Below are 12,801 nucleotides of genomic sequence, written 5' to 3'. Positions count from 1 at the left end.
TTATCTCATTTTTAATCTATTAATAAGAGAGTTGGAAAACCATTCTCTTGATATTATAATCCATTAAAGTCTTTCATAATGGATTAAATATATTTTATGCATTTATTACAAAACAGAAATAATCAATTAAAATGTATCATAATTGACTAAAATAATAAGTGTTGTAACGAGTTTTTAAAATTTAACTAAGAATAATCGATTAAATATATTTAGTATTAGTTTTTATTCAGTATTTTCTAAACTTTATAAATAAAGCATTTGACGCAGTGATATTAACAATTACATATACAATAAAAAAAAATTGAATCAAGTTTTTCTTAAAAAAAAATTCATACTTCCAATTATGTTATGCTGAGGTCTAATATTGTTGATTGTTTGACAAGTTTGGTAAACTCTTTCTATGTCTTTTTTTTCTGGTGTGTGCCGATGCTTATTCTCTTGATTGTCAAGATTTGGTTAAGTTTATATCTTTTAAAGTGCGTTAAAAAGTTGATTAGTTTATTTTCTTATTATCTTAAGGTCTATAATAGTTTGTAGGTGCTTTGTACAAACTCTTTGAAGATAGTGAAACCAACTATTCTAAGGTTGAATAATTGAGACCGAATGAAGTATGTTATTGATCTGAATGAATGAGTATAACTTTCCTAATCAATATTTCTTTTCTTATCTTCTTATGTTATCCTACAATCCAACCTTATATCAATCTTGTTTCCAATTTAATTGCATTTAGTTTTCAATTTGAAAAGATTTTAAAAGGACTTTAAGAAAAAGAGTTTTTGTGAAAAAGTTTTAAAACCAATTCACTTATATTGACCTTATACACATTAAAGAGATGTTCATCCTTAGCTTCCCAATCTAAATACAATTTTTAGAATAAATGTTTTAATTTGAAGAAACCAGTGAACCTGCAAACCTATATAATCTCCATAATTTCAATTTCTAACTCATCAATCTTTCATAACCACACAAATCAATTAACTAACAATCTCACCAACACATTTAAGTTAATATAAATAACTATCAAAAACCCAATACAACTCACCTGCAAATGTATGAAGAACACACAGACGACACACAAAACAATTTAACCTATACGAAATAAAACTATAAATAGTTATTAAAGTGTTGACCAGTTATTCCAAATAGTTAAAAATATAAAATTATTTCCAATAAATTGACGCAAATATTTTATTTTATTTTTATATTTTTATTAGCTTCTTTTAGAGTGACTTTTAATTGACGCAAAGATTTTATTTTATTTTTATATTTTTATTAGCTTCTTTTAGAGTGACTTTTAACCTACGAAATTTCGTTTCGACGTTTATATATAACAACTACTTCACATTTTTCTTGTAGTGACTTTTCACTTAAACTTTACAATTAAAAAATAGTAAAACATTATAAAATTAAGTTATTTTCAAAAGCGTGCTTATCTCACATCTTTGCAAGTCAGTCAAGCCAAAGGTAGTCAAGAAAGCATGGAGTTTGGATTAATTATTCTAATAAATTTAATTTTGAACACAGATTAAAAGAAATTTAATTTTGAATTTGTATGGATGTGTGTCTTCGTGGAAGCATCGTCGGTTAGAAAATCACTAAAAATGCAAAGTTTTGATAGCTGAGTAGCTCCATTTTCTTATAAATACTCTTATCATCTAGTGGAGTAGCATCACAAATTTTAAAGTCCTGCACCTAATACTCACCCTCATGGCCAATTCTAAAACTCTCATGACCACTTTCTTAATCCCACTAACCCTTACATCTTTTTTGTTTTCTCTAGCCATTGCCAATTTCTACCACACTATCTCTCCCATGTCCTTGGGTTATAGTGAGGAGAAAATCACCCATTTTCACTTTTACTTCCATGAAGTTGTTACTACCCAAAAGCCCTCCCTGGTTATAGCCATGGAGCCCCTAAAGGGTAAGTCCAAGTGTCCCCTACCATTTGGATCCTTAGTGGTGATTGAGGACCCATTGACAATAGGGCCCAATCCTGAGTCCAAACTCATTGGAAAGGCCCAAGGATTTTACATATCTTCAGCCCAAACCGAAGGGTTGGAGTTGGAGTTAGTAATGGGAATGACATTGAGTTTCATAGAGGGAGAGTATAATGGCAGCACCCTAAGTGTGTTAGGGAGAAACACCATCTTCTCTGAAGTTAGGGAAATGCCAATTATTGGTGGAACAGGTGCTTTTCGTTTTGCTCGTGGTTATGTTCTTGCCAGGAGTGTGAGTGTGGATTACTTGAAAGGAGATGCAACTGTGGAATACAACGTCTATGTCTACCATTATTCATCTCATCATCACAATTTTAACCACGGAATCCAATACACCACAGATCCTATACTTGACAAAATATAAATGTTTTGTTAGGTTGAAGACTAGTTAAACTCAAAATTCACTACTTTGGATTTTGATAAATAAATTTATACCAAAACTAAATATAAGTTTATCATAATATAAGTTCAGTATACTAAATAATGTGTCATGCAAATAATTTCCTTATGAAAATGTTGGACTTCATATTGTGTACCAGAAACCAAAGAGGAGAATGGAAAAATGTATGATGGGAAAATGTTTTGTAATTCCTTCTATATTTTAGGTAATGTATTCTCATTTGCTAATGTTGGAATATTTCGCTCTTTCAAAGATTCTGGCTAGAATAAATTTTAAATAATTCTGATACTAAATTGAGAAGTGAACTTTAAGTTTACCTTAACATCATAAAATCAACCTATAAGGTGATATTTACATTCACTTATATACTATGAAATGTTTTAATATATAGTTGACGTGGGATCTCCAACATTTTTCGTTCTTAATCCAAATTTTAGATTTTTAAGTATTTATAGTAAAGAAATTGTGACTAACAGATTTTCGATATAAACTAGGATGAATGTTAAAATATTTTGTGATGAATCACCGTTAATATACATGTGGAATAGAAATTACATTAATTGATTTATCAATCATGAATTAAAAATGTAAATAACTTTTGACGATATGAGATAGATAATAGTGCAAAACTTTATTGTGGATAAATTATACTATTTTTCTTTCACACAATTTATAGGAGTGTTGAATGGATATTGAGACAATATATTTTTGAAATGTCATAACATTTCCTATACTATAATATCTTGTCTCAATTTATTAAATTATTTAATGACTTTCATTTTAAATTTGGATATCTTTATCGCAAGAATTATACAAAATATTGTAAGTTTAAGAAATAAGTATTATAAAATTTAAATTTTTAAATAAGATTCTGGATCATAAAAATAAAATAATATATATATATATATATATATATATTTTGAAACATATATTTATGTCATTAACTAAATAAAAAATTAATTAAAGTATAAAAATCCTATATGACTCTTGCATTAAATTAAAATTCTAAAAATGTCTTGAAAATGACATGAAATTCTAACAATGTCTTAAAATTCTAACAATTATTTCCATAAAAAATAGTAAATGTTCTAAATAACGTGGTTTGAAATTGGACTTCACATAAGTCCAAGTGAAAGAAAGTGAACAGTTTTTAACGTCTAATTTTGTCCTCTCTAAAATATATTTTAGAAATCTTATATGCTTTGAGAAAGAAAGTGAATAAAAATTAAATTACAAAAATTTATAAATAATTAAAATAACGAAAAAAATTAAAAAAATAAATTTTTTCTCCTGAATATTAAAATAATTTTGAAAAAATTAAAAAATTTAAGGCAAATATAATTCTACCAACTAAATAAATTAATTTCTTTAACTGATATAAATTAATTAATTGTCTCTTGGAAAAGGAGATGATAAAATTTGAAAGAATTTAATATGATTAAAATAAATCTGATATTAAATATATCTCAAAAGTCAATATTAGATAACTAGTATTAATAGTTATCTAATTGTAGTTTATGTCAAATGATGGAATTTTGAGAAAAATCTTTTAATATATTCTGTTTAAAGACTAAATAAATAAACTTGTTGACAAACTCATACAACAATTATATCTCATTATCATCATAAAATAATCTTAAATCTCTGATCAATAAGTTAGAATTTATGTCATTTTCTATATGTCCTGAATTAAATATATTGTATTTGTGGTTCATACACAATTCTTATCAATAATTAGCAAAATATACCATGAAGTATTATTATTTAAATGATTAAACAAATTTATTCCATTTGTAGTTGTTTAAAGTTTTAGGCTTCTAGATTATTTTTAAATTGAGAAAATTCATTATATCAATGTTCTTTCATTACAAATAATCAATTAGATAGAAAAATAGTTCTCTACATTTTTTCCCATTTAGGTGTTACTTAAGGTTTTTAACATCCTTTAGATATATAGATAATCATTTAATCCTTGAAATTATTAGTACCAAACAATCTTGCAGGTATGTTTAAATCGATGCTATCAAAACAACATAAAATAAGATCTTTTAGTACTACTTGTGAAACTCTTTCATAAGCAAAACTCTTCACAACCCTAGTCCAGATCAAATACACTCAGGTAATTAAAGAAAAAGGAATAAGATCATCCGAAAAGTTCAAGCATAAGTGAGAAGAAAAGATACAAAGGTAATCATAATATCAACTTATTAAAACCAAGAATTTTAACCAAATATTAAGACAAGAAGACTCCAAGAAGTGTTTTGTAATCACAGGTTATAGTCTCTCTCAATTGTAAAAATATTTTCAAAAAAATTTGTTTTGATTTCATGTTGAATGGTTTAAAATGATATATATATATATATATATATTAATTTGTTTGTGTTAATGAATTAAAACTGCATTTTAAACATGATAACTTTGGGTTTTAAGTGATTTTAACATATTAAATCACCATATTAATATATTAAATATTTTTCTTATTTTCTATCAAATTTAAGACCATTTTAATAGATTGAAACACATTTCAATCTATTAAAACATAATTGTAAACTATAAAGGGCTTCATTACACTTTCAAAGGCTTTTCAACTTAACAAATGATCAAATCAAGGTTAAGAAAATAATTTCAACATTATTAAAAACAAAAAATTACAGTCCAAACCAAAAATCAAACACAAGATCAATATCTTCAATATTTGTATGTCATATATCAACTTAACATATTGTGGTTGGACACATAAAATACCAAATCTTAAAGCTTGTAATCAAATATTTACACTTCAAGCACTACAAGAAAAATCCACATTAGCTGTCAATAATAGCGGCGACTATAAAAAAGAAGTTAGTAGTGTCGGTGAAGTCTACTCAAGTTGGACACAAAAATAAATGTCAAATATTGTGTCGACGATGGAGACGTTTAACTTAAACTAAAAATTATTTAAATAATAATAATAAGTTAGCATCTAGAATGAGGATACAAAGTGGATGCATTAAAAAAAATTAAGTGGTATAATGATTGCATCTAGAATGGGAACACAAAGTGCATGCAATAAAAAAATTAAGTGGTGGGATGATATTTTATTACATTTAGCGTAGATAAGGTGACGTGGACGTTTATGTCTCCTTAGCCCATGCTAGATTATTTAATGAGGAAAAAAATAAAACATTAAAACATTTTTTTCTCACACCTTCAATTTCTCATTTCTTTCTCACACTTTCAAATACACACAAAAACCCGAAATTCTTCTACCAAAAAAAACCCTCTCGTCTTCTTTGTGGCCATTTCAACTCTGCTATCCTTAGGTTCATTTTTGTGGTGAGTGAAGGATAGCTTAGAAAGTGAAGAACCCTAATCAGTGAGGAACCCTAATCGGTGAGAAACACTAATCAGTTCCAATCTTCGAAATTGAGAGCTAGTGAGGAGATTGTGGGTAAAAGATGGAAGAGGTTGTGGCTCCAATGGTGTGAACATTTATTAGATTTAAAAGGTGAGTTCATTCTTTTCAATTTTGGTTCCTTTTGTAAGATTCTAGACGCATAAGTGAGTGTTGCAATCCAGTTATAGTCTTATATTTTCTTTGTAATGCTATTTTGTTTTTTACAGTTTTTGATGAACTGTAACACAATAAACCTCAATCCTTAAGATTGCAAAAGATTGCACAAAATTACACAAGAATGGCAATGAAGAGAAAAACGAGCAAGAGTGTGCGTGGGAAGAAACCGTATAGCAAGAACAAAATAAAATGAAACCCTCAAGAACAGCTCTGTGGTGAGAAACGAAGAAGATGGAGAAAAAATGAAAAGGAAAAGAGTAAAGAAACTGCTGATGTATTTTCAATTAATTAATTAAAACTGTTTTTACATAAGTATAAAAATAAAAAGGATTGGGCCAAAAACAGTGGGCCCATGCAACAAACTTTCAGTGCCAAAAAGAAAAAGCTTTGGGCCCAGAATAATTTTATCACCCCCCCTCAAGCTGGGAATAGATGTTTTTCATTCCCAGCTTGGAATGCAGAAGTTGAAAAGTGGATGGAGGTAATGGCTTTGTGAAGATATCAGCATTCTGCATGGAAGATGAGATTGGAAGCAACTTTAGGAGTCCAACAGTAATCTTTTCCCAAACAATATGGCAATCGATTTCGATGTGTTTGGTGCGTTCGTGGAAAACCTGATTGGATGCAATCTGGATGGCAGATTGATTATCAGAGTACATGGTTGCCGGTTGTGTGTAAGAGACACCAAGATCTTGTAGCAGATAGGTGAGCCATTGGAGTTCACAGGTTGTGGCAGCCATAGCTCTGTACTCAGCCTCAGAGGAACTCTTGGAAATGGTTTGTTGTTTCTTTGATTTTCAGGAGATAAGAGATTCCCCTAGATATACGGAAAAACCAGTAACAGATTTTCTTGTCTAGGGACAGGTGGCCCAATCAGAGTCACTGTACGCTTTTAACTGGATGGAGTTCTGGTGAGGAAAAAAGATGCCATGGCCAGGAGCATTCTTGAGATATCTTAGGATTCTAAAGGCTGCTTGTTGATGAGTAGAGGTAGGGGCAGAAACAAACTGACTCAGCTTGTTGACACTGAAGGAAATATCGGGTCTTGTATTGGTAAGATAGATGAGCCTTCCAATTAGGCGCCGGTAGGAAGAGGAGTCTTCTTCATTCAACATCAATCCTTGTTCACTAGAGAGGCGTAAGGAGTGAACCATTGGTGTAGATACAGGAGCACAATCCAGCATTCCTGTTTCATGTAGAAGGTCAAGAGTGTATTTCCTTTGGGAGAGGTGGATGCCATTACTGTTGCGAGCAACTTCAAAACCAAGAAAAAACATGAGGTCACCCAGATTTTTTATCTTGAAATGGTGATGCAGCAGTGTGGTGATATGCGCAATCTCCTCAGTGTTGTTTCCAGTTAAGACAAGATCATCCACATACACAAGAATAACAGTGATGTTAGGGTGATGTTTTTTAATAAATAAAGAGTGGTCAGCAGAGGAAAAAATGTAACCATTAGAAAGCAAGAAGTGTGAGAGTTTTGCATACCATTGTCTCCCAGCTTGTTTCAGACCGTATAAGGAACGCTGCAGTTTGCAAACAATGTTCTTGTTAGGAAGAATAAAGCCAGGGGGAGGCTTCATGTAGACTTCTTCATGGAGGTCTCCATGGAGAAAGGCATTGTTGACGTCCAACTGTTTTATTGTCCAGTTGTTGGTGGCAGCAAGAGCAAGGAGAAGGCGAAGTGTTGTCAATTTGGCCACAGGGGCGAAAGTATCCAAGAAGTCAAGTCCTTCCAGCTGTGTGTAGCCCTTGGCAACCAAGCGTGCTTTGTAGCGGTCAATGGTGCCATCGCTGTTGTGTTTGATTTTGTAGACCCAACGACAGCCAATGGGTTTCTTACCCGGTGGAAGGGAAACAAGTTGCCATGTATTATTTGTGGAGAGAGCTTCAAGTTCAGCTTCCATAGCTTGTTTCCAGCATGGATCTTGTGAAGCTTCTTCATAGCTTTTAGGCTCAGTGTGTGATGTAAAAGAAGAAAGGACATGTTTAAAATTAGAAGACAAAGCATTATAAGACAAAAAATTAGAGATAGGATATCTTGTACTTACAGTCTGTGTAGATGGTAGATCAATGTGAAATTCATCAAGATAGGCAGGGGCGCGTCTTGGACGAGTGGAACGTCGAGGTGAATGGGGGGTGAGTTGATCCATAGGTGCCACAGATATTGGTTCAGTATTGACAGAGACCGATTCAGCAGTGACAGATACCGGTTCAGCAGTGACAGATATAGGTTCAGCAGTTACAGATATTGGTTCAGCAGTTACAGATATCGGTTCAACAGTGTAATTGTCATAGGGAAAATCATAAGTGGAAACATAAGAAGAAGGGATGGGTAAAGATAAATTGTTGGGGTTCTTGTTAACTTCATCTTTCAATTTATAAGGAAAGTGAGTTTCATAAAAGACAGTGTGTCTTGAGACCTCTATTTTATTATATTTAAGATTGAGAAAAATGTAACCTTTAGTATTAGGTTGAAAACCAAGAAAAATACCAGAAACAGAGCGTTCATCAAGTTTCTTTCTGTGAGAAGTGATAGTGCTAGAGTAACAAAGGCAGCCAAAAACTCGTAAAATAGAAAGATCATATAAAGTGCCATTCAATTTTTCATATGGAGATTTGTTATTTAAAAAGGGAGTGGGAATGCAGTTAATTAGAAGAACAGCATGCAAAGCAGCAAAATGCCAAAAAATAGGAGGTAAATTGGCTTGAAAAAGTAAAGCACGAGTTACATTGAGAATATGTTGGTGTTTTCGTTCAACAATACCATTTTGCTCCGGTGTTTCAATGCAAGTTTTTTGATGAACAATGCCTTTTGAAGAAAAAAAGTTTGTCATAGAAAATTTAGCACCATTATCTGTTCTAATAGTCTTAACAGTAGTTTTGAAATGATTTTCAATATAAGATGTGAAGTTAGCAATGTGATTGCGAACTTCAGATTTTGTATGCATAGGAATAATCCAAGTATATCGGGAAAAATCATCCACAATGGTTAAAAAATATCGAAAACCATGTAAAATATCAAAAATGCTAGCAGTACAAGACTTACTTAAAGCAAAAGGAAGTTTTTTATGCTTTGCCCGATGACAAGTATCACATACAGGCATACGTTTATCAGAAATGAAAGGATAAAGAGATCTCAAAACACGCAATCTTTCATCAGAAGGATGCCCCAATCTATAATGCCACAGATTAATATCCTTAACAGTACAATGAAAAGAAGGAATAGCATTGTTTGCAGCAGTATTTTGAAAAGCAGAAGATTGAAAAACATATAAGCCATCCTTGGCTTTAACTATACCAATCCTCTCTTTGGTTTGATTGTCCTGTATGACACAGTTAGTGGATGAAAAAATTAAGTGACACTTCAGATTAGTAGATAATTTAGAAGCAGAGACAAGATTGAAAGTGAACTCTGGCACATACAATACATCAGTGAGAAAGAATTTGTTATTAAAAATGACATTCCCAGAAAACTTAGTGAAAACACGATGCCCATTAGGTAAACTAATAAGAACAGGTGGAATGCTTTTATATGATGTGAAATCAGACAAAGATGTGCATACATGGTCAGTCGCCCCTGAGTCTAAGATCCAGAGGCATCTAGCAGGTTTAACAGTGTTGAAGACAAAAATATTACCTGGTGGAGACAGTGTCGCACCATTGTGAGCAGGATCAACCGTGAAAGAGCCCACCTGGTTCACTTGTGCTTGTTGTGGGATGGTAGTATGGCTGCCAGTGTGCTGTTTGAACAGGGTAGACAAAACTTGGTATTGTTGTGTTGTCAGACGAATGTCTCCTTGTTCCTGTTCTTGATTGCAATGCTCAGAAAAAACTTCATCAGATAGAACAACATTATGAACTTGATTAGTCTTAGTATGAGTGAAATTGAAACCAGGAGGAAAACCATGCTTTCTATAGCATGTGTCAGTGGTATGACCAGTTTTACCGCAATGGGTGCACACTTTTCTGTGACTGTTGGTTCTGAAATTCTTGTTGTCTTGATTAGGAAAACCAACTTTCTTGAAACATACATTCTCTGTGTGACCAATTTTTCCACAAAAAGAACAACTTGTAGAGATATTACGATTAGTGTTGGCATTGTTAATATTGGTAACCAAAACATTATTAGCCATTTGGCGTTCTTGTTGAACAACAAGAGAGAAAATCTTGGATATAGGTGGTATAGGTTCCATAAGGAGAACATGTGAACGAATATTATGAAAATGGTCATTTAACCCACGCAAAAACTGCATAGCTTGATCCTCAGTTCTTATTTTACTAATGGTCAAAGATGCAGAGCAAGAACAATCACAGATGGTATTTGGTCTAAAATTATCTAACTCATCCCAGATAATCCTAAGTTTTGTAAAATAATTTGTGACAGATAATTCACCCTGATTTAAAGAAAAAGCTTCCATTTGTAAATGAGATATTCTAGAAAGGTCTCCTTGGGAAAATCTCGTTTTCAAATCATTCCAAACATCCACAGCCTTATCCATCCAAATTATACTTTGTCTAATAGGAAGGGAAACAGAATGGACTAACCATGACGCTACCATGTTGTTCCCCCTTATCCAAGCTGAGAAAGTACGATCGTCCTTCGGTGGGCAAGGATGTGTACCCATGACGAACTCCACTTTGTTTTTAGCGATTAAGGCGGTGATGACAGACCTACTCCAGGAATGATAGTTTGTTGAGTCCAATACTGGTGAGACGAGCGAAGTCGCTGGATTTTCGCTGGGATGAAGGTAGAGATAGCTATTCATTAATGAATCTCTTCCCGCTTTTTCTCTTAAAGAACCCGAAGGAGGAGATTGCGCCACTTCTTTTTCCGCCATAACCCTAAAGAAAAACAAGAATAGAAGAGTCAGAACAAGTGAAATTAACAGAAGAAAGAAATCAAGAACCAGAGCGCGCAACAGAGCTCTTCAAAAGAAGAGCTCTGATACCATAACACAATAAACCTCAATCCTTAAGATTGCACAAGATTGCACAAAATTACACAAGAATGGCAATGAAGAGAAAAACGAGCAAGAGTGTGCGTGGGAAGAAACCGTATAGCAAGAACAAAATAAAATGAAACCCTCAAGAACAGCTCTGTGGTGAGAAACGAAGAAGATGGAGAAAAAATGAAAAGGAAAAGAGTAAAGAAACTGCTGATGTATTTTCAATTAATTAATTAAAACTGTTTTTACATAAGTATAAAAATAAAAAGGATTGGGCCAAAAACAGTGGGCCCATGCAACAAACTTTCAGTGCCAAAAAGAAAAAGCTTTGGGCCCAGAATAATTTTATCAAACTGTGGTCAAGCTCCAAAAGGTGTTCAAGACAGTGGTGAAGCTCGTTATTCTCAAGACACAAGGGAATATTTTATTCTCTTTATTCTCCCATATTATTATAAACAATTTTTTCCAAAGTCAATTTCTTCCTTTCTCTTGTACTTGCTGCATAGCTCTATATTTATAATTTTCCAAATCACACCTTAAGAAATCACATTCTCCTTTTTTTCTTTTTTTTTTTACTGTTGCCTCATTTTGCTTAAAATATAGAAAATGTGTGAGAATAATAGTAACTGTAAGAAAAAACAAACTTTATATTACAGTAAATGAAGATGAATATTCCTTGTCTGATGTGATGCTTTAATGTAGCGTAAGTAATCGCACGTAATCGTAATGAAGAAAGAGAGGTTTTGATGAACCCTAATTGTAGAGAAAAATAAATATAAAAGAAACTTTTATTCACTTGTATATTAAAGAGTAAAATACATGGTGTATATATAAGAGAAAGATTAAGACCTAACTAAAATAGAAAAGGAAAGTTGGGCCAAAGAAACAAAGCCCAATAATTTACAATAGAAAATTAAATATTGTAACACTTTATGCATGAGTTACTGAGGGTTGATTAACTTGGGGATCAGATTAAGGTCTGTTTGACTCAATCCTTGTTTTATCTCTATCTATATAATATGTCAATAATAAGGTCAAATAAAAGGAATTGTCTTGGGATCTTTGTTTTTCAAACAATAAACAATGGGTACTTTTGCTGAGAAAAATAAAAGAAATTGTCCTTGGATCTTGGTTTTTCATATAATAAACAATGGGTACTTTTGTTGAGAAAAATAAAAGGAATTGTCCCTTCTTTTTCATTATCTAGATATTTTACTACATGATCTTAATATTTTAGGTCCAATTATACAAATTTAAAGTAATTTTCCTTTGAGGGGTCATGAGCCTCTGTAAAAGCAACCACACAAGTGGAAGGAAATATTTTTGTAATTTAATTTGTAAATGTTAGTAGTTAAAAATGAAAGGAAATGAATGAGAATTCAATAGAGAAGAAAAGGAAGATGTTAAATTGATGTAGGTGAAATTGTTTTCCTTGAAACGATTGTCCGAAGGTCCAATCCTTGGGAGCAACACTATAAGATGTAACCGTTATTCCATCACTGGCAATAACCTTAAAAGAAAGAGGTGGATTGTGTATAGAGCATTAACATGCAAGTTTTGACCCCAATTCCTACCCATAGAAAGCCAACTACTTTTTTAACCCTTAACCTTCACACCCACAATGTCCTCCATTCCACCAACATTACTAATCAGTGTCGAAATGAAGATTCCAAAACCATTTATTGTTTCAGTTTGATAAAGTGATTTATTTATTTTTATATCAAATTCTTTTAACAATTAAGAATTGATATGGTGTAGTATATAGGCATACTATTAACATCCATGGCTAGTCTTTGATTAGATGAGAATAAGTAGATTAACAAGCATGAATAAGAGTTCTATTGAGCACAAACAAGACCTAACTCATCACTTAGTGTTGTGCTTGGAATATTATTGCTTTCT

General features: G+C 32.1%; 2 protein-coding genes across 2 annotated transcripts; one reads left to right on the top strand and one right to left on the bottom strand.

Annotated features, from left to right (window-relative positions):
* Window positions 1-1,674: 1,674 nt before the first annotated feature.
* LOC137816181 (pterocarpan synthase 1) lies at window positions 1,675-2,624 on the top strand. Its single transcript, XM_068619263.2, has one exon. It carries the CDS (start codon window positions 1,708-1,710, stop codon window positions 2,359-2,361), a length of 654 nt encoding a protein of 217 aa, XP_068475364.1. The 5' UTR covers window positions 1,675-1,707; the 3' UTR covers window positions 2,362-2,624.
* A 5,267-nt stretch (window positions 2,625-7,891) lies between these two features.
* On the bottom strand, window positions 7,892-10,791 carry LOC150029647 (uncharacterized). Its single transcript, XM_090296827.1, has 2 exons — window positions 8,002-10,791; window positions 7,892-7,897 (listed from the first exon to the last, which is right to left on the bottom strand). The coding sequence occupies exons 1-2, from the start codon at window positions 10,789-10,791 to the stop codon at window positions 7,892-7,894; spliced, it is 2,796 nt and encodes a 931-aa protein (XP_090152953.1).
* Between the last annotated feature and the right edge of the window lie 2,010 nt (window positions 10,792-12,801).

The sequence above is a fragment of the Phaseolus vulgaris genome, chromosome 1 (assembly GCF_051622355.1).
Source record: "Phaseolus vulgaris cultivar YP4 chromosome 1, ASM5162235v1, whole genome shotgun sequence".
NCBI classification, from domain to species: domain Eukaryota; kingdom Viridiplantae; phylum Streptophyta; class Magnoliopsida; order Fabales; family Fabaceae; genus Phaseolus; species Phaseolus vulgaris.
Note: the sequence above shows the minus strand (reverse complement) of the source record. Positions and strands in the feature narration are given on the sequence as shown.